This window comes from Lithobates pipiens, unplaced genomic scaffold (assembly GCF_037356315.1).
Source record: "Lithobates pipiens isolate NorthernLeopardFrog02 unplaced genomic scaffold, aLitPip1_a1.2 Scaffold_16, whole genome shotgun sequence".
NCBI classification, from domain to species: domain Eukaryota; kingdom Metazoa; phylum Chordata; class Amphibia; order Anura; family Ranidae; genus Lithobates; species Lithobates pipiens.
In genome coordinates this window covers 589853371-589873361 of record NW_027507748.1, presented here as the reverse complement: position 1 = coordinate 589873361, position 19991 = coordinate 589853371, and the positions used below count along the sequence as shown (strand labels likewise).

At 43.3% G+C, this 19991-nt stretch overlaps 1 protein-coding gene across 1 annotated transcript; it reads left to right on the top strand.

The window, feature by feature from the left end:
* Window positions 1-7366: 7366 nt before the first annotated feature.
* KRT18 (keratin 18) lies at window positions 7367-11750 on the top strand. The gene is made up of 7 exons (XM_077483901.1): window positions 7367-7912; window positions 9270-9352; window positions 9605-9761; window positions 10400-10564; window positions 10757-10882; window positions 10964-11184; window positions 11537-11750. Exons 1-7 carry the CDS (start codon window positions 7439-7441, stop codon window positions 11667-11669), a joined length of 1359 nt encoding a protein of 452 aa, XP_077340027.1. The 5' UTR covers window positions 7367-7438; the 3' UTR covers window positions 11670-11750.
* Window positions 11751-19991: the final 8241 nt, after the last annotated feature.

Sequence of the window (19991 nt, the reverse complement as noted above, 5' to 3'; positions counted from 1 at the left end):
CAAAGCGCAGTTCGCCCAACTTTCTCGCCTCCCGAAGAACCAGGTCTCTGTCTCTAAAGTTCAGAAGGCGGAAAATAAATGTGCGCGGCGGGGCTCCTGACGGGCCTCGAACAGACGGCATTCTGTGTGCCCGCTCCACTACAAAGTGAGGGGAGAACACAGCCAGCGGGAGGAGTGTGCGCAGCAAATGTTCAGTAAAAGCCTCAGTGTCTCGGCCCTCCGCACCTTCTGGCAGGCCCACCAACCGTAAATTATCCCTCCTGTTCCTGTTCTCCTGGTCCTCCGCCCTGGATTCCAGCGCCTTCATTTTCACCTGTAAGGTGCGGAGGGAGGCATCATGGTCGCGGACTACATCTTCTGCGTCCCCTATCCTCCGCTCCGCCTCCGTGAGCCGCTCCCGGTGTTTATCCATGTCACACCGGATAAGCCCCATGTAAAGCTGTATCTGCTCTATCTTAGTGGTTAGGGTAGTCTGGCAGCCCGTAATCGCCTGCATGAGAGCCTGGAATTGTTCAGCTCCCAGCAGCGGCATGTCGGCTTGGTTCGTCTGAGACGCCATGTTGGTGTGGGCCTTCCCGCATGCAGCGCGGTTCCCGGCGGGGTTCCCAGTGCTGTGTGTTTCTTCCGATGGGAGAGCTGCCCCTGCGCATACCCGGTCCTCACCACCGCTTTCGCCGGCCCAACAGGATAGATATATATCCCTAATTGCCGGATAAATAGCCTGCCAGGTGCGGAGCTCTCTTCCAACATGTCCTAGCTGGTTGCCATCTTGGCCACGCCCCCCCTTGTTGGGCAGATTTAAAAACACACAGTGCAAATTGAGGCAAAATCGCAGTAAAAACACACTACATGCTTTTCTGTAGCTTCTCCGTTGAAGTCTATTGAACCAAAAAAGCAAAATAAAGCAGCATTTTGCATTTAAAAAAGTCCCCGACCCTTTCCAAAAACGCAAAGGCACATAAATGCATCGATTAGAACATGTTCCATAAGATCCCATGTTAAAAATAATGTTCTTTAAAAAAGCATTAAAAAAACGCAATGATGTGAATGGAGCTTTAAGCCCCATACACACAGATTTTCTGCTGATTTTTTCCTTCAGATTTGCCAAAACCATATAATATGAGGTCAAACCTTAGGAGTTTCAGTTTGTATGCAATCAGGCAGGCCCTTGCGCTACATGGTTTTGGTAAATCTGAATAAAAAAAATCAGCAGAAAATCTGATAGTGGGTATGGGGCTTTAGACTGGCCATACACGGAGCAAATTTCTTTCCTGCAACAGCTGGGAGAACGCAGTGATTGTTGCTAGCGGCTATAACAGCTATTATCACATGTAAAATCCATCAGGCTGGTTGTACCCAAGTTGATCGATTGATCAGCTTTGGTACATTCACCTGCAGATACATGGTTCGAATCTTGGCTGGTTCCTGCTGAACAGACCAAGATTCAAACCCTCTATGGCCGGCCTTACTCTGTCCAAGATATAAAGGAAGTTTTGCCTATAGTTCTATTAGAACACAATTGTATATGAAACAATGATTTAATTTGCATTTGAAAACAAGTAACCATTGTAGGCATTCAGAAGGTGATACTGTTGCCTCCTCAGGCCTGTTTTGCTGGTTTGTTTTTTACTGGTGAAAGGCGATTTTGCCTTGCAGGACTGTGCTGCAACTGCAAGCCAAGCTTTTGTCTTATGGTTGTGATGCAGTGCCATCCAATTACATGAGCGAGTTTGATAGGTGTCGTTACGGACAAAGTGAACTGACCCAAGCGGCACCTTGGGGTTGATTTACTAAAGGCAAATCCACTTTGCACTGCAAATGCACTTGGAAGTAAAGTCGCTGTAGATCTGAGGGGGACATGCAAGGAAAAAAAAAAAAAACATTTTAGCTTGCACACGATTGTATAAAAAAATCAGCAGAGCTTCCCCTCATTTCAGATTTACCCCTTAGATTCTACAGCGACTGCACTTCCAAGTGCACTTTCAGTGCAATGTGGATTTGCCTTTAGTAAATAACCCCCACTGTGTCACGTAGACAATTATGTTATGCAGTAATCTCATGTGTACGAGGCAAAAGCACACACATCTGAGAAATGGCAGAGATAAAATCCATCAATCGTCTGCCCCCATAAAAGAGAGTGTTCAGCCAAGACGAAAATTCCTATTTATGAAGTGCTCTGTCCTCACGGGTGCCTAAAGATGGCCGCATACTGAGTGAATTTCGGCCGATTCCTCATGAACTAGCCAAAATTCGAACATCGGGTACCGTAATTCGATGTTGGCACCACTCCGACCCAGTGCTGGTGTGGCGATTTCATTGGATTTCACTGCTTCTTTTTTTAAACAGAACTTTATTAAAATATCACAAGTGACATTTTAAAACAGTTCTATGCACCTCAGCGGCATTGCAATACAGTGGTTTGTGCTGCAAACCCACTGCACTTTTCAGCACATACTACATTTCTCTCCAGAAAGTAAAAAGGTCTTCCTAAAAACTCATGGCTCATTAAGCCCTGGTTCACAGTGCAGCGATGTGCCATGCGATTTGACATGTCAAATTGCATGCCAAATTGGTGGCTATTTCCGGCAATGGCACCGTCCGAATCGGTGCAACGCCACATCGATCCACAAAAGTAGTTTCTGTACTACTTTTGGGGACTTTGGGGTGCGATTTCAATAGACATTTGTGCAGAAACCCGCTCAGATGTCTCTGAAATCAAGTTGAGACTGACATGCAGGAATGAAATGGTGCGAGTTTAGCTGAACTCGCACCATTACATTCCTGCTGTCAGTGTGAACCTGGGCTAAAACAGTGAAGGGCCAATTCACACTGGCATGGTAAAATGTCTGTCATCGCACGGACACACAGGAAAAAATTGTTTCATATGTGTCCCATTCACACTGCAATTCAGCCTAGCGCTGCATTGCAGTGTGCTGTGGTAAAATGCAAAAATGCTTCATTTTATTGCAGCGCACAGGGCCAGAATCGCACTGCAATATCAGGCAGTGCCGCGCATCGTGCTGGCCTACATTGTAGTGCAGGGTTATGCAATTAGCAGACCTCCAGCTGTTGAAGAACTACAATTCCCATGAGGCATAGCAAGACTCTGACAGCCACAAGCATGACACCCAGAGGCATGATGGGACTTGTATTTTTGCAACAGCTGGAGGTCCGCTAATTGAATATCCCTGTTGTAGTGAATAAAGTGTATGTTTTGTACACTTTAAATAAAGCTTGTACAAAAAAAGGGATCTGTGTGATGTGCGCCACACTGCCCTGTAACGCAGCTGGAAACACAGAGTGACCGGAGCGGTGAATCGCTTCTGCTGCTCTACAATTTACCGGCTGTATAGTGTAAATTCTCCCTGAGAGCCGGTTCACACTGAGGCAGCACGACTTGCAGTTCGACTGCCTCAGGTGATCTGCACACGACAGTAGCGGCGACTTCCAAAACGACTTCTGTATAGAAGTCAATGCAAGTTGCCTGAAGTCGCCTCAAAAGTAGTACAGGAACCTTTTTCTAAGTCGGAGCGACTTGAGTTGCTCCTATTAGTATGGTTCCATAGTACACAATGAGATGCGATTTGTCAGGCGGCTAAGTCACCTGTCAAGTCGTCCCAGTGTGAATCAGCTCTGAGGGAAAATTCACACTAGTGCGTTGATCTGAATTTTAGCTGAGCTTCAAAACGCAGGTCAATGAAAGGATACCTAAAAAACAATTGTTTTTTATATGTCCTGTTCACACTACAATGCTGCGTTGACCTGCATCGAGTTAAAATGCAACATGTATGCATTTTAACACATCGCAATGCAGGTGAACACGTGTAAAACGCAGGTCAACGCAGTGCCAGTAAAGAAAAAAAAAGTTTGCTTGTGATTTATTTCATCCCCTACAAGTACCCATACCAGCGGCCATCTTGGAGAGTGAGGAAAAGGGGAGTGTGTGCAGAGCCGGTGCGTTTTGTCAGCGTGTCAGGATTTATTGACGACTTTGTAGCTCATGTTCGGGTACATATGACACCCAGCAAAAGGATTACAAAGATAACCACTTTCACTCACTCCATCTGTAACCCATAGGATGTGGTCTCAAAGAAAATCATGCAAAATGCAATGCATTTTAATGTGTGGTAAAACGCACGTCAACGCACATTAAAACACGCATAAAATGGATGGAAATGTACATCCATATTCCCTACATTTAATGCAAGTCAGTGTGAATTCAGCCTTAAGCCCTGTACTCACTATGAGAAAATCGGGTGAACGATCGGTCAGTTTTCCTCGATGTTTCACAGCAAGTCGGAACCAAGGATAGAAATAGTGTATGAAAATTCTCGTAGGACAAAAGCTTTTTTTTGGTATTTGTTGCTTCTGATCATGCGCAGTCCTTCCTATATGATATCTCTCATACCAAAATCGTACAAAAACAGTACACATTCAATGAAAATCTTATATTCTGTTTCCATACAAACGTTTTTTTTGGAGTCTGTCCCTTTAGCCCCACACGCACATCAGATTTTCTGCTGATTTTTTCCTTCAAATTTACCAAAACCATATAATATGAAGTCAAACCTTAGGAGTTTCAATGTGTATGCAACAGGCAGGCCCTTGCACTATATCGTTTTGGTAAATCTGAAGACAAAAATCTGCAGAAAATCTGATAGTGTGTATGGGGGCTTTTGGAAATTTTAATTTAGGAGGTTGGAAGCAGCTATCGAAACTTGTCTAAACACTTTTAGAAAATCGTACGATCGTTCCTCGGACACAAATGTTTGCCCAATTTTCTTTCACATACAGTATATGCAGTGAGGGAAACAGTGAATCCTGTGCATTTCCCACACAGCATTGAAAGCGCATGGCGTTCATGTGAACTGCTGGGGGTGTCAATAATAAGTTAACAACACTCCAAAACAGGTTGCAGGAAGCAGTGTGATTGACAGATCCGATTTACCCTGCACCTTTTTTTGTGTGGATGTGGTGCGATTTGAGTCATACAAATGAATGGCTCAAATTGCACTGCACAGACATTGCATGCGATTTGAATAGATATGCAGTGCGATTCCTGTGAAAATCACATGCGATGTCCCACATCGCATATATGGGAACATATGGTGTGATGTGGCAAACCCTGCAATTCAGTCCCGGTTCCCGCATCGCACCTGAGTCGCACACTGGTTCACACTGACATCTGCGAAGCAATGTAAAGTTAATGACACCTCCATATTGGTTCACAGTACGAACTGTGAAATGGTGCGGGAATCGGATCGCAGGGGTGTTCACACCCCTGCGATCCGATTCCAGTGTGGACCAAAAAAAAGGGTCCTCCACCATTTTGGTGCAAATGCAATGCAATTTCAGCCATACAGTATGCATGGCTAAATTTGCATCGCATGTGATCCGCACAGCAATGCGGTGATCGCACAAGTGTGAACCCAGCCTAAGGGGCATTCATATCAACAAGTCAAGCTGAATGCACAGCTGCTGGTGCAAGGTGTGCGCTGGGAGACGCAATGCTGGTGTACTGATCTCAGTGATTGTACTGTTTCCTTTTTTTATTCACAGAACTTTATTGAAATGTCACAAGTAACATTTCTACTACTGCAGCGGCTTTGCAATGCAGTGGTTGATTGCAATCCACCCTGCTAAAAAAAAAAAAAAAAAAAAAGTACTGCATGCACTATATTTTAACTGTGGTGAATTGAAATCTTACGTAACAAGTCATTTTGCCTCATCTATGCGTTGGAAATAGCTGCCTGCGTCACCCCAAGCGCATCTGATGTAAATGAGCCTCTCCCCAATACATGTGATGTAAATGAGCCTCACCCCAATACATCTGATGTAAATGAGCCTCACCCCAATGCATCTGATGTAAATGAGCCTCACCCCATTACATCTGATGTAAATGAGCCTCACCCCAATGCATCTGATGTAAATGAGCCTCACCCCAATGCATCTGATGTAAATGAGCCTCACCCCATTACATCTGATGTAAATGAGCCTCACCCCAATGCATCTGATGTAAATGAGCCTCACCCCAATGCATCTGATGTAAATGAGCCTCACCCCAATGCATCTGATGTAAATGAGCCTCACCCCAATGCATCTGATGTAAATGAGCCTCACCCCAATGCATCTGATGTAAATGAGCCTCACTCCATTAAATCTGATGTAAATGAGCCTCACCCCAATGCATCTGATGTAAATGAGCCTCACCCCAATGCATCTGATGTAAATGAGCCTTAAGACAGAAGAAAATTGCATGACAAATCGGGGTTGAGTTACAAAAACTGGAGAGTGCAAAATCTGGTGCAGCTGTGCATGGTAACCAATCAGCGTCTAACTTAAGCTTCTTCCATCAAGCTTTCACAATAAGCCCTCTTATACCTTGAAGCGATTTGTCATGCAATTTGACTGGTCAAATCACATGACAAGTCGCAGCCTATTGCCTGCAATGGCACCGTTCCAATCCGTGCGACGCCGACTTGCGGCACCGCACCGATCTACAAAAGCAGTTCCTGCACTACTTTTGCCGATGTTGGGTGCGATTTCAATAGACATCTGTGCATGCAGCTGCACAGATGTCTTTCAAGCCGCACTTGATGTCGCAAGGACACAGATGAAGTCACACGATTTCAAAGCCGTGTTCAATGTGAGACCCCAAGTCGCATGACAAGTAAAAAAAAAGTTAGTCAATAAGAGCTGTTTTAGTTAGTCCTACTGAAGTCGCTCTGACTTTAGAAAAGGTTCCTGTACTAGGTCAAGGGGACTTCTATCTGACTTGTGCCCATAGACTTTAATGGAAGTTGCTTTCAAGTCGCATCCTCATCTATATCAATGTGATTTGGATTCCGACATTACCCAGGCATTCCCTGAAAGTCATATAAAAGTAGTACTCAAGTCACCAGGGAGTCGCACGACATTCAGGTCGCAGTAGTGTGAACCAAGCCTAAAACCTGGAAGCTGATTGGTTTCCATGCGGAGCTGCACTAGAATCTAATTTTAGGAAGTCATTCGAGCAATGAGTGGATGTCAGATTTTGTTGTATTGGTGGAAAGTATGTTGATATTTGCCAGTTTTGTTATCCTTTTGTTATTTTATTTTTTCTGGTTGTACGTTACAAGGATTTATTTTTATTAAGTAATATTCACATTAAAGGAGGCAAGAAAAGTTCTTGGCCAGTTTTTACACTTATCACTACGGACTGTTTATTAAAGGTGTGGTCTTTTGTATGTTACTTTACAATGAATGAAGTCTGTCCCCTTCCCCCGTGAATCTCCACCCTGGCAACAGAGTGAATGCAGTGGGGAGGATCAGTTGGAAGGAGGAGAGGAGTGTCACTCCCCCTACTCACTATAAATGCTCTGCTCCGACTACCACTGAGTAGCCAGCAGCTTTGTACCAGTGGTCTGTGTACACCTCTGTCCTGATCCAACCTGCAACCATGAGTTTCACCACCTCTTCTTCCTATTCTCCCCTGAAGCCCCAGCGCCTCTTCTCCTTTGGCTCTCAGATGGGAGGGGGTAGCAGTTCTGCCAGTGTCCATGCTGGGGCAGGGGGCTCAGGCTCTCGGATCTCTGTGTCCAGGGTGTCTACGGTGAGCTCTGGATATGGTGGTGGCTCTGGATTTGGTGGTGGTTCAGGATTCAGTGGTGGCTCTGGATTTGGTGGTGGTTCAGGATTCAGTGGTGGCTCTGGTGCAGTAACATCTTCAATGAGTCTCCTAGGAAGTGGCCAGAATGAGAAGGAGACCATGATTGACCTCAATGACCGCCTGGCATCCTACCTTGATAGGGTACGCAGCCTGGAGTCTGCCAATCAAACCCTGGAGCTGCAGATTCGTCAGCACATGGAAAAGAAGGGACCCACCAAGGACTGGTCTCCATACTTCAAAACTCTGGAGGAACTGCGCAAGCAGGTGAGCGTCCCACCTTGTTAATATTTTATGCATGTTTTTGTTTTTCTAAAATATTTTTAGAAAAATGTTTGAATGAAAAGTGAGTAATTATTAGTAAACTATTTTTATTTGATTACAGTAGGTTTATAAAAGTTATTATTATTCAGAATTTATATAGCACCAACAGTTTGTGCAGTGCTTTACAACATGGGGCAGACTGTTTCAATACAGGAGGTGATCAGAGGGCCCTGCCAGTTAGAGCTTACAATGCTAGAATCTATCTCCTTTCAGAACCCTTAGATTTAGAGAGGCAAATCCATTTTGTACTTTCGTAAATGGCCCCTAATATCTTGACCAGCTGTGCACCGTAACCAGTAAGCTTCTAGCTTCAGCTTGCTCATCTAGGCTTTGAAAATTAAAAGCTAGAAGTTGATTGGTTGCCATGCACAGCTGCACCAGTCATAGTAAATTCTCCCCCCCCCCCCCTTCTGAGTAATGTAACAAACTTTATTTTTTGCCCTGTTAATACTGTTGCTAGCTTTTGAACAGGTTTTGATTATTTATTTAATTTTTTCATAACTAGCCAATGTATAACTATAAAATCCTGAACTATATAGTAAAATAAAAGGATATGTATCCCTTTTTGCTTAAGAGTTTCTTACACGTAGGCTTGCTGGCTTATCCCACGCATAAACTTTTTTTTTTTTTTTTTTTAAAGTTCCTTAGCTGTAAGGGAAATGACTTGGGTGCAACAAGTACAGGAAAGCTTAGGAGGAATCAGAAGAGTTAAAGCTCAGGGTGTGGGCAGGATAGAGTTAAGCGGATTCTCTTCCTGGCAGTCCTGTGGAGCTGCAAACACTTCATTAGTGAAGTACAGAGCGGTACTCAAGGGATTTGTGTCGGAAAAATATTTTAAGTGTTTTATAGGGTCTTTGTGTTCTAATTCCCTGACTGTCACTAATAGTTTAGAACTGTGGTGACCTGCCACTAACTCCAATAGTTCTATTGGAGAAGTGCATCTGCTTCTCGTATAAAACTAAAAGTCCCAGCAAACCTTCAGGAGTGCTCGTACTTCAATGATGCAAAGATTTGTTTGTCTTGGACAAAATCTTAATTTCAAGGATGTGGGAGGCCATTGGGACTTGTAACTTTTAGCTTGCAGTATACTATAGCATTACATCGAGGCTAATAATGCTTTACATTGCGATTTTGCTAAATTATAGAGCACGTTCATGATTGGTTGAGGTGTGTGTCCATCAACCAACCAATCATTTATTTTTGGCATGCGGCTACTGAATTCTCGCTTGTAGTCAATGCCCCATGCTTTGCTGACTAATGGCACTGAGTTATTCTAATTGTTTTTCCATATTCTTTTTAGGTATTTGAGAGAACTTTGGACAACTCTCAGCTAGTCCTGCAGATTGACAATGCCCGCCTTGCTGCTGACGACTTCAGAGTAAAGTAAGTATTTCAATTCCCTCTGGAACTGAACAGATGAGAGCTATCCCTTCCTGTATATAATTACACTCCCTAGCTAACCGGAATGATCTCCTAATATGTCAACGGGTGAATTGGGCCATGCCAAACCAACATAAAATGTGCTGTCACAGCTGAGCAAAGTTCCATCCACTATTAAAATAGAAAAGCAACAGGGAAATTTGGCCTAATGGTCTGTCTGCTCTTTCGCCTCAGTTTATTTTTATTTTTTTTTAGGTTTGAATCAGAGTTGGCGATCCGAATGTCTGTGGAGACTGATATTAATGGACTGCGCAAAGTCATCGATGACACCAATGTCTCCAGACTCAACCTGGAGAATGAGATCGAGTCCCTGAAGGAAGAACTAATCTTCCTTAAAAAGACCCACGAAGATGTAAGTAAAGGGTGCTGAAAAGTAACAGGTCTTAAACTAAAAGATGATCCCAAAATGGGGGTACTAATGTGTACATATCCTCATATGGACATATGACACAAGTCAAAGTTGTAGGATGATATGTCCATCCTTGAATGCCATCACCTACTTCCATTCTTGCCTATATGGAAAGTCTTGTGTAACCGTGTGCAGAAGACAATTGTTCTGCTGCAGAAGATAATTGTTCCTTAGATGACTAGATAGGGCCGGCCAGTCTGATCTATGTCTAGCCCTAAAGGGTGTTTTATTTCTTTCACCCACCAGTCCAAAGATCCTGCTGACTTTACAGCTATAATCTAAATGTTATCTATATACAGTGAGACATTGATCCTAAAGTAGAATGGTTATTTTCCCATTTAAAATATGCACTTCAACACTTCTAGAAGGTTCAAACCTTGGCTGATTCAGCAGGGACCAGCTGAGATTCGAGCCATATATGGGCAAACTGAGCCATCAACTTGGGTACAATCAGCCTGTCAGATTTTTTTCATGCTATAGCTGCTAGCAATAATCTGTGTTTGGCACCTTGTGTACTTTAGGCTGGTTGGTTCTCCCACTTATGATCACCCTTATATTCTTTTCTTTTTGTGTCTCTGAAGGATGTCCATGCACTCCAGGCTCAGATTGCTGGCTCCGCAGTAACCGTGGAGGTAGATGCTCCCAATACTCAAGACCTGGGCAAAATCATGTCAGAAATCCGAGCACAATATGACACACTGGCACAGAAGAACCGTGAAGATGCGGAAAAATGGTACCAAGCAAAGGTATGAGAGCATTCCATGAAATAAAGCTACGCCTTCTACTGGTAGCATGTGCATTTACAATCCATAAAACCTTTTTGGATTTGTTCCAAAGTTTCCATCACGGGCATGAGAAATTTTGAGTATTTAATTGCAATACAATGTGATTATCATCCTGTATTGGGTCTAGTAAAGTGGGGTTTTCTCTATTTACAGGTGGAGGAGCACACTGTGCAGGTCACCCAAGATTCAGAAGCACTTCGTTCCTCCAAGACAACAGTGACAGAGCTGCGTCGCACAATGCAGTCTCTGGAGATAGAGCTGGAAACACTACGCAATCAGGTAATGTCTCGTGGAGTCCTAAAATGCCTGTTCAAAATGCGTAATCTAATTTGTACTAAATGGATTACCTTAAATCCACAGAAACACAACCTCGAAGGTTCCCTTCATGACACAGAAAGTCGGTATGCTATGGAACTGGAAATGCTTAGTGCCCAAGTTCAGGCACTTGAGGGAGAGCTGACACAAGTACGCAGTGACTGCCAGAGACAGCAACATGAGTACCAGGCCCTACTAAACACCAAGTTAAGGCTAGAATCCGAAATCCAGACATACAGACGTCTCCTCGACGGAGATGATTTCAGGTAAATGTAACGGTTTTAATTTAAAATTGCGGTTACTATCAATTTGCATCGTTCATATTAACAAAAGTTTCCTAACTTTGCAAAGTTCTGTATCAAAGGGATTCCAGAAGTTGGCTGTGTGCAGGGTATCTCTGTTAGGCTCTAATTCCGGCCTCATGATTTATCTTTATCTGGACATCCATGTGAAACTTTTACACCCATTTCTCTTGCTAATCGCTAAAATTATAGAATTGTTAGTGAGCTATAATCGTCATGCTGGTTCCATTTGAACAAATGGCCACACAGCAGGACACTATCTCTAAATGGCTTTGTTCTGGTCTTCAATCACTTATTTATTTTTTTAACTTTGCAGCCTCCAAGATGCCCTCTCAGCATCATCGGCATCATCCACACAGACGGTAAAGAAAGTTATCACAACAACACAGAAGATTGTAGATGGAAAAGTTGTTTCAGAAAGTAATGACACACATGTTCTTCAGTCCTAAATGACACACTATTGCCTGGAAAAAATTGTGTCTGTTTTTATGTCCCATGTTTTTCAGTGAATAAAGAATCCAGGTTTTGCATATTGTGTATTGTGCCATTTCTTCTATATTAGACTAGGATAAGACCTCTTGTAGTGGTAACATTTTTGCATTTGGGGAGAATCTGTGCCCTTTGTAGATATCTATCTCTATTTTGTAAAGACGAATAAAATACAAAATATTGACAATGTTATTTACACATCAATATATATTGGGATAAGGGTGGAGGAGGGATTGGAGGGGAAGTAGTGGGATCAGGTAGGAACAGCGGGGAGAGAAGAGCGAAGCAAAGACTGCCCCCCGTCATGCTGCGCCCTTTGTTTTTTTTAGTATTGAGGGACAACTTGGGCCATAGACTGGCTTGTCATAATGCAAACCAATGCCAGAACACGCAGCAATGCTCATTGGTACTTTAGAGCCTCCTCCATAAATTGGTGTAGAATCACAATGAGTTTGTAGTCATGTTTTCCAAACCCATATGACTTAGGCCAGCCATACAGTGCGCATTTCTTTCCTGCACCCACGGGTTGCAGGAAAGAAATTTCTAAGATTTCCTATTCTGCTGACAGGAATCAGCAATTGTCTGTCTTTTCCTGGTGGGAAAGCCATCCCTTCTAGGAGAAGACCGTGACTACTGCTAGCAGCCACTAGTAATCGCATGTAAAATCAAGCAGGCTGGTTGTACCACAGTTGCTCAATTGCTTGACCTGGTAAATTCAGCCTGCCTATTAATGGTGCGAATCTTGGCCGGTACAGCAGGAGATTTGAGCTGTGTATGGCAGGCCTAAGGCACTTGGTACAAGAATAACATTTTATGTGTATGTCAAATATAAAGACAGCAGGCATAATTAACGCTGGCTGATTTCCTGTTCAATTGCATGAATTGAGCTGTGGGTGGTTCTAATAGCACCAACATGCCTGAATGGGAAAATTTGTCAATTGAACAGTGTATGTGTGGCATCTGGTCAGAGGTCACTGTCCAAGTCTAAGCTGCAGGTCTTTGAGCTACTTTAATACAATAGCAAGCAGTACAGATTCCTCCATGCATACACCTATTGATTTTTCTGTTATGTCCATGGGCTGAACAGGAGAAAGCTAGCCCTGTATGCATCAATACAGGACACTTTTACCCCCCTTCCTGCCAGGGCAGTTCACTACCCCAATTTATTAATAATTAAAAAATGTTTTTTCCTCCACAGTATGCCCTTTTGGGGGGGGGGGGTGGGAATGGTTTCTAGTGATAGACCTTTCCATGGGCCATTATTGTGAAGCCCAATAGGACCACCTTAAAACCACAAAGTATAACCAGATAAAATATGGTACATGACATGAATTAAAAAAAGCCCTCCACTAAACCACCGGGAACTTTCAAGTTAAATGCAGGAAACAGGCTTATCAAGTTTTTCTATAAGCTTGCCTGTAGTGTTCCCATAAAATTTATTTTTTGACTGCTCCAGGAAGTCTTTCTCCCTCACTGAAACTAAGAGCTCTTTCCTCTAAGGCTGGCCCTACACATGCTTCCAATCCTGGCCAGTTCAGCAGGAATTAGTTGAGTTTTTCAATCTGTTGGCTGAATGTAACAAGTTGATTGCAACTTGGGTACAACCAACTTGCTGGATTCTGTTACTATAGCTGCTAGCAATCAGTCTTCTCCTGGCAGGGACAGCTTTCCCTCCTGGAATTTGGCCAATTTTTAGTATGTTCGTGGGGTGTGGTGGGTGTGTTGCATTAACCTGACACTCCATCTGTCTCTTCTTCAAACCTCCTCCCAGACTGCGACCCAAGCAATCAAAGGCTGCTGATCTCTCGGTTCTTGGTCTTCAGAGAGTGGTGACTGTCAGTCGTCGGCTCTCTGCTCTGCCCCTCTAGCACTCACTGGAGTGCTGGGCTGTGGAGGGGGCTCGGGCTCTAAGAGGCACATTAAAGTCGGGACTCCTCCAGAGTTTAGAATAGCTAAGTGACATCAAGCAACAGCAGACTTTAGCCTGCTGTCAGCTGAATCTGTATCACAGTAGTGCAGAACGAAATGCATGCCTGTGTTCTAAAGGAGAAATGGGGCCAAAAGAGCTTTGGCTCTACATCTCTTAAGAAAGATGGAAAAAAACTGAAGATTAGAAAAGTTTGTAGAACAAATTTTAAAAGGTCAATGTTTATTCTTGGGTGATAAAAATCTTACTTTTTGCAATGCATATGCCAAAATTGAACAATTAAAAATGGAAACTTAGCATGTCGTACAAAATTTTGTCACTCCATGATATCCTCAAACTATGACAAAACAAATTGTCGTGAATGTTTGAAATATTTTGCTACAGGTCAATGGCCAGCTTAGGCGTATGTAACGTGGTTATATGATCAGCTATAAAGCAAAATTGTCCACGTGATTTATATACACTAGCTAGGATAGATAAAAGTAATTTACAGACAGTGTATACAATAAGCAAGGCTGATAAAAGAATACCTGCCAGACGGTGGTTTTCAGCAGGATGTACTCAGGGCAGGGTGTGTCTCCCTAGAGCATGCTTTGTTGGAAGCCTCCTGATTTGACTATTGAGATACGTCTGGCAGATGAGCATGGAGGAGACAGTAGAGAGAGGATTAGAAAGGTAATATCTCAGAAGGTCCGTCTAATCCTTTATTTGTCATATACACAAATGACTGCTTATTATAACAGGATTTTCGTACAAAATTTCCACCTGTCATTAAGTTAAAGAGATGTGAAGATAACATCAACCTCTTGAAATTGAAAGTTGCCATACTTTGTATTCTACAGTGTCTCTTCTGCGGTTTTAAAGTGGTCTTATGCCCTGTACACATGATCGGACATTCCGACCACAAAATCCGTCGGATTTCTTCTGACAGATTTTGGCCAAAACTTGTGTTGCATACACACGGTCAGACGAAGTTGTCGGAAAATCAGGTGAAGTTTATTACGTATGAGGGGACTACGTAAAAGCCAGTAGCCAATAGCTTTCGTCTCGTAATTTATTCTGAGCATGTGTGGCAATTTGTCAGTTGGAATTCTCTACACGCGATCGGATTTTGTTGTGGGAAAATTTTAGATCCAGCTCTCAAACTTTTTCCGTTGGAATTTCCGACAGAAAAAGTCCACACACGATTGGATTTTCCAACAACATAATCCGATCGGACCTTTTCTGTCGGAATTTCCGACCGTGTGTTCAGGGCATTACTGTATATAGATCTGTCTATCTGGCACATTTGATTAAATGTAAAAGACTTACATGTATTGTATCCTGATGTACTCCTCCACCGTCAGAATACACGGATCAGTGCTGCAGCCACTGTCTGTCGAGCAGGAACAGCCATAGATAGATAAAAATTTTGCTAGTCCCTCCTGAACTGGCCAAATTTCGATCCATCTATGACCAGCTTTAAAGAGTATGGGTTTAGGCTTTTCTGCAGAATCATATTTACCTAGGTGAATGCTGCATCTGTCCCCTGGCGCCTCTGCATTGAGAACCAAGAGATCAAACACCACCGATCGCTCCAAGCGCTGAGCTGTGGAGGGGGCAGAGCGGGCAGCTCAGGCTCTCAGTGGCTTGCTGAGAGGCCAAGCCGCGTGTCGGTTCAGGGACCTCGCAGATTCCAACTTCCATTGTGCCCCCTGTGACATCAGCAGAGAGCGGACTTCAGCCCACTCTCTGCTGAGAATGAGTTACAGGAGTTCAAAACGAATTACACTCCTGTGACCCATAGGGAAGTACAGCCAAACAAGCTTTGGCTATACTTCTGCTTTAAGTATTTAGACTCAATTTAACACCTTAACACCGTCTACTGTGTGTAAAGCCTAGTACACACCACAATTTTTTTTATTTTAAACCAACGGGTTGACCGAAAAAAAAAAAACCTGACAGCTCAAGTCAGAGCCGCTGTACTAAAAATCCGATGTTAGTACAGAAATCTCTCCTGCTGTGCTATCGTGTTCTGACAGAGGGGCAGCCCTCCCTGCCTGAACAATCTGACCGGGAGCCGGTCGGTAGACATTTTCGGTCATGAGCCAATGGCTCCTGCTGCTATCATTCTGTTCAATGCGCTTGTGCACATTGCTGGATTGGATCAAGCTCAGGTAAGAAAAAATGGGGTCTGGTGGTGAGCTGCAGCACAGCTTCTCTCCCCCTCTTCTCCGCGGCGCCGTCATTGCAAGTGTGGGCACCCAGTCGTGACAGCTTGCGGCTTCACAGCCGAGTGCGAACCGTGCTGCACTCTCCTAGTGGCCAGGCAATCTTCTGGGACCTGTCATGTGTCCCAGAAGATTGCAGGGAGGGAGGGGCCACCTAGAGGGAGAGGAGGAGCCGTCTAGGCGGCGAGACAAGGATACAGGAAGTACCGGTCAAATCTAGGTACACTACCCACTCCTCCTGTCCCCCCCCCCCCCCCAAAAAAATGACATGTCAAATGTGGCATGTAAGGGGATAAGGAATGCTTAAAGCAGAAGTTCCACTTTTGGTTGGAACTCTGCTTTAAGACTAAATACCTTAAGGCTTTACAACTACTTTAAATGTGGAAGGAAAGGAAATCAAATCATCTATGTTCTATGGCATGCCTTAGAATGTATTTTACAAATGTACATATACAGTATATACATATCGTGTGTGTATGTATATATATATATATATATATATACACACAATTGTGTTCATAAGTTTACATACCCTGGCAGAATTTATGATTTGGTCGCACACTGGAAAAAGACTTGAAATCCCATCTTTAATTGAAACAACGTGTGTCACATCAAAACAGAATCAAAAGAATCCACAGCAAAAGGAATAACAGGGTACAGGAAAATGCTGATGCGTTTCGCACCGCAATCAGTGCTTACTCATAGCTAACCATCTTGATAGATATAACCTATATATGGTTAGCTATAAGTAAGCACTGATTGCAGTGCGAAACGCATCAGAATTTTCCTGTACCCTGTTATTCCTTTTTCTGTGGATTCTTTTGATTCTGTTTTGATGTGACCCACGTTGTTTCAATTAAAGATGGGATTTCAAGTCCTTTTCCAGTGTGTGGCTATCGAGAGTTTTGTCCTGCTTGTTTGCTCATGGTGTGTGTAATGGTCAGCACCTGGGGCTCATCAATAGGAGACAGAGCTTCAGTCCTCGAGGATTACCTTGGAGCGGTGGTTCATCCTTTCTAAGAATTTATGATTTATTGGCCATTTTCAGAGAATATGAATGATAACACAAAGACATTTCATTCACTCGTGGTTAGTGTTTGGCTGAAGCCATTTATTATCAATCAACTATGTTTAATCTTTTTAAATCATAATGGAAACAGAAACTACCCAAATGACCCTGATCAAAAATTTATATACCCCAGTTCTTAATACCGTGTATTGCCGTCTTTAACATCAATGACAACTTGAAGTATTTTGTGGTATTTGTGGATGAGGCTCTTTATCTTCTCAGATGGTAAAGCTGCCCATTCCTCTTGGCAAAAAGTCTCCAGTTCCTGTAAATTCTTGGGCTGTTTTGCATGAACTGCACATTTGAGATCTCCCCAGAGTGGCTCAATGATATTGAGGTCAGGAGACCACTCCAGAACCTTCAATTTATTCTGCTGCAGCCAATGACTTGACCTTGTGTTTTGGATCATTGTCATGTTGGAATGTCCAAGTACATCCCATGCGCAGCTTCCTGGCTGATGAATGCAAATATTACTCCAGTATTTTTTGATAACATACTGCATTCATCTTGCCAACAATTTTTACCAAATTTCCTGTGCCTTTGTAGCTCATACATCCTTAACACATCAGCGATCCACCTCCATGTTTCACAGTAGGAATGGTGTACCTTTCATCATAGGCCTTGTTGACTCCTCTCCAATTGTAGCATTTATAGTTGTGGCCAAAAAGCTAAATTTTGGTCTCATCACTCCAAATGACTTTGTGCCAGAAGGTTTGAGGCTTGTCTCTGTGCTGTTTGGTGTATTGTAAGCTGGATGCTTTGTGGCATTTGCATAGTAATGGCTTTCTTCTGGTGACTCGGCCATGCAGCCCATCTTTCGTCAAGTGCCTCTTTAGTGTGCATATTGAAACAGCCACACCACTTGTTTTCAGAGAGTCCTGTATTTCACCTGAAGTTATTTGTGGGTTTTTCTTTGCATCCTGAACAATTTTCCTGGCAGTTGTGGCTGCAATTTTAGTTGGTCTACCTGAGTGTGGTTTGGTTTCAACAGAACCCCTCATTTTCCACTTCTTGATTAGAGTTTGAACACTGCCGATTGGCGTTCTCAATTTCTTGGATATCTTTTTATATCCCTTTCCTGTTTTATACAGTTCAACGACCTTTTCCCGCAAATCCTTTGACAATTCTTTTGCTTTCCCTATGACTCAGAATCCAGAAACATCAGTGCAGCACTAGATGAAAGATACAAGGGTCTGCCAGGAGTCCAGAAATCATTAACCTTTTATACACACACATTAATTACAAGCAAACAGATCACAGGTGAGAGATGGTTACCTTTAGCCCAGATTCACACTGAGCTGTGGGAATGAAGCTGTGCGAGTTCAGCTGAACCCGCATGATTTCACTCCCGCATGTTAGTCCAGATTTTGACATTGATTTCACAGACATCTGTGTGGGTTTCTGCACAGATGTCAATGGAAATCGCATCCCAAAATCGTAAAAAGCCAGGGTATGTGAACTTATACTGTATATATAAATGTCCTGTATGATCACCTTAGGGAAAATCTGTGGTCACAGCATACATTTTAATTTCATAACATAAATTCTGTAATAACAATGTAAACAATATAATTTTTTACATTTTATTTTTTTATCTAGTATAATCTTACTTGAAATTCCTCCTTTCGTGTTGTGAGTGCTGCCTGCCTCTCTGCCATCTCTTTCCACACCTTCCTGGATTCCCTGCATGCTTTGCAGCTTCTCCTCTGCTGTTTACTTTCATTTTCTAAGGACTACATCTCCCATGGTACTTTGTTGCCTACAAACTGTAATTCTTGTACTGACTCCTCCTCTTGAAACTAATACTCCCTGCACCTCTGTAGATCAGAAGGCAGGCTCTGTGAAATGTGTGACACAGCAGTGCCTATTAAGAGGGCATAATCATGAATACCTGTGACAGAATTCCATTAAAGCGGACCATCAGTCATTTTTTTAACTTTCCATCTATTAAATCTTCTACCCTTTTGTTTTAACTTTGAATAGTAAAACATTTTTTTCTGCCAGTAAATACCTTATACAGCTCATTTCCTGTTTCTTGTCTGGTAAAAAGCCTAGGCTTATGGCATCATGCACAGCTCTCTCTCTCTCTCACTCTGGTGTGTTTGCCAGGAAGGGAGAAAGGATGAGTCATAAGAGGGCCAATCAGAGCTGCAGAGCTGGAGCCTCTGTGAAACTGTGTAAATCCAGGAAGTGAACAGGCAGCAGCTTCAGCTGCCCACAGTTAAAATGGATGCAGCCAGACTCAGTGGAGGGAGATTTCTGCAGCATATTTGGCAAGTACAGAATCACAGTATATATAAAATGATATGCAAAGGGGTTGGAAGGAAGCTTCAGAATGGCAAAGATGTTTTCATTACAAATTATGTGAGCAGACTGCAGTTCCTCTTTAAGTAAATGTGTGGGAATTTTCACAGAGTCAATTTACAGATTTCAAGATTTAACGTAATAGGAGCAGGCTAGGAATAATTTATGATTTTACATTTTGAAAACAGATACACTTTAATTTGGTCTCAAAGGCTGCTGCTTTTGGTCTTATGAATATGTATTTTTCCTTAAAGAAGCTCTCCACCCAAAAGGGGAAGCTCTGCTTGTCTGCCCCCCCCCCCTCTTTGCTGCCACATTTGGCACTTTTTTTTGGGGGGGGCACTTGGTTTTGACAGATACCCACCTCCACTTCCAGCTCGGAAGTTTTCTCCCCCTTCCTTCCCCTGCAACCGGCCCATTCACAAATCACAGCGAGCTTGGGCATGCACAGTACGGACCAGCTGTAAAGCCGCAAGGCTTCACTGCCGGTTTCCCTTAGTCAAGATGGCTGCGGCAACACCCGATAGCCAATTGAAAAATTGGCTCAGGCAGGGACGTTGCTAGGTTGCAAAAAGGGGGGCTTCAGCCCGAAGTCCAAGGCCAGCATGGGAGGGGGAGGGGGCAGTAGTGGCGCTGTTTTTTTTTTGTCTGGGTGGTGGGGTTGTGTGGCGGGGGTAAGCTCACTTGCTGCCTGACCTACCTGACATGCATGCATTGACCTACCTACCTCACATGCACTGACCTATCTGAACCTACCTACCTCACATGCACT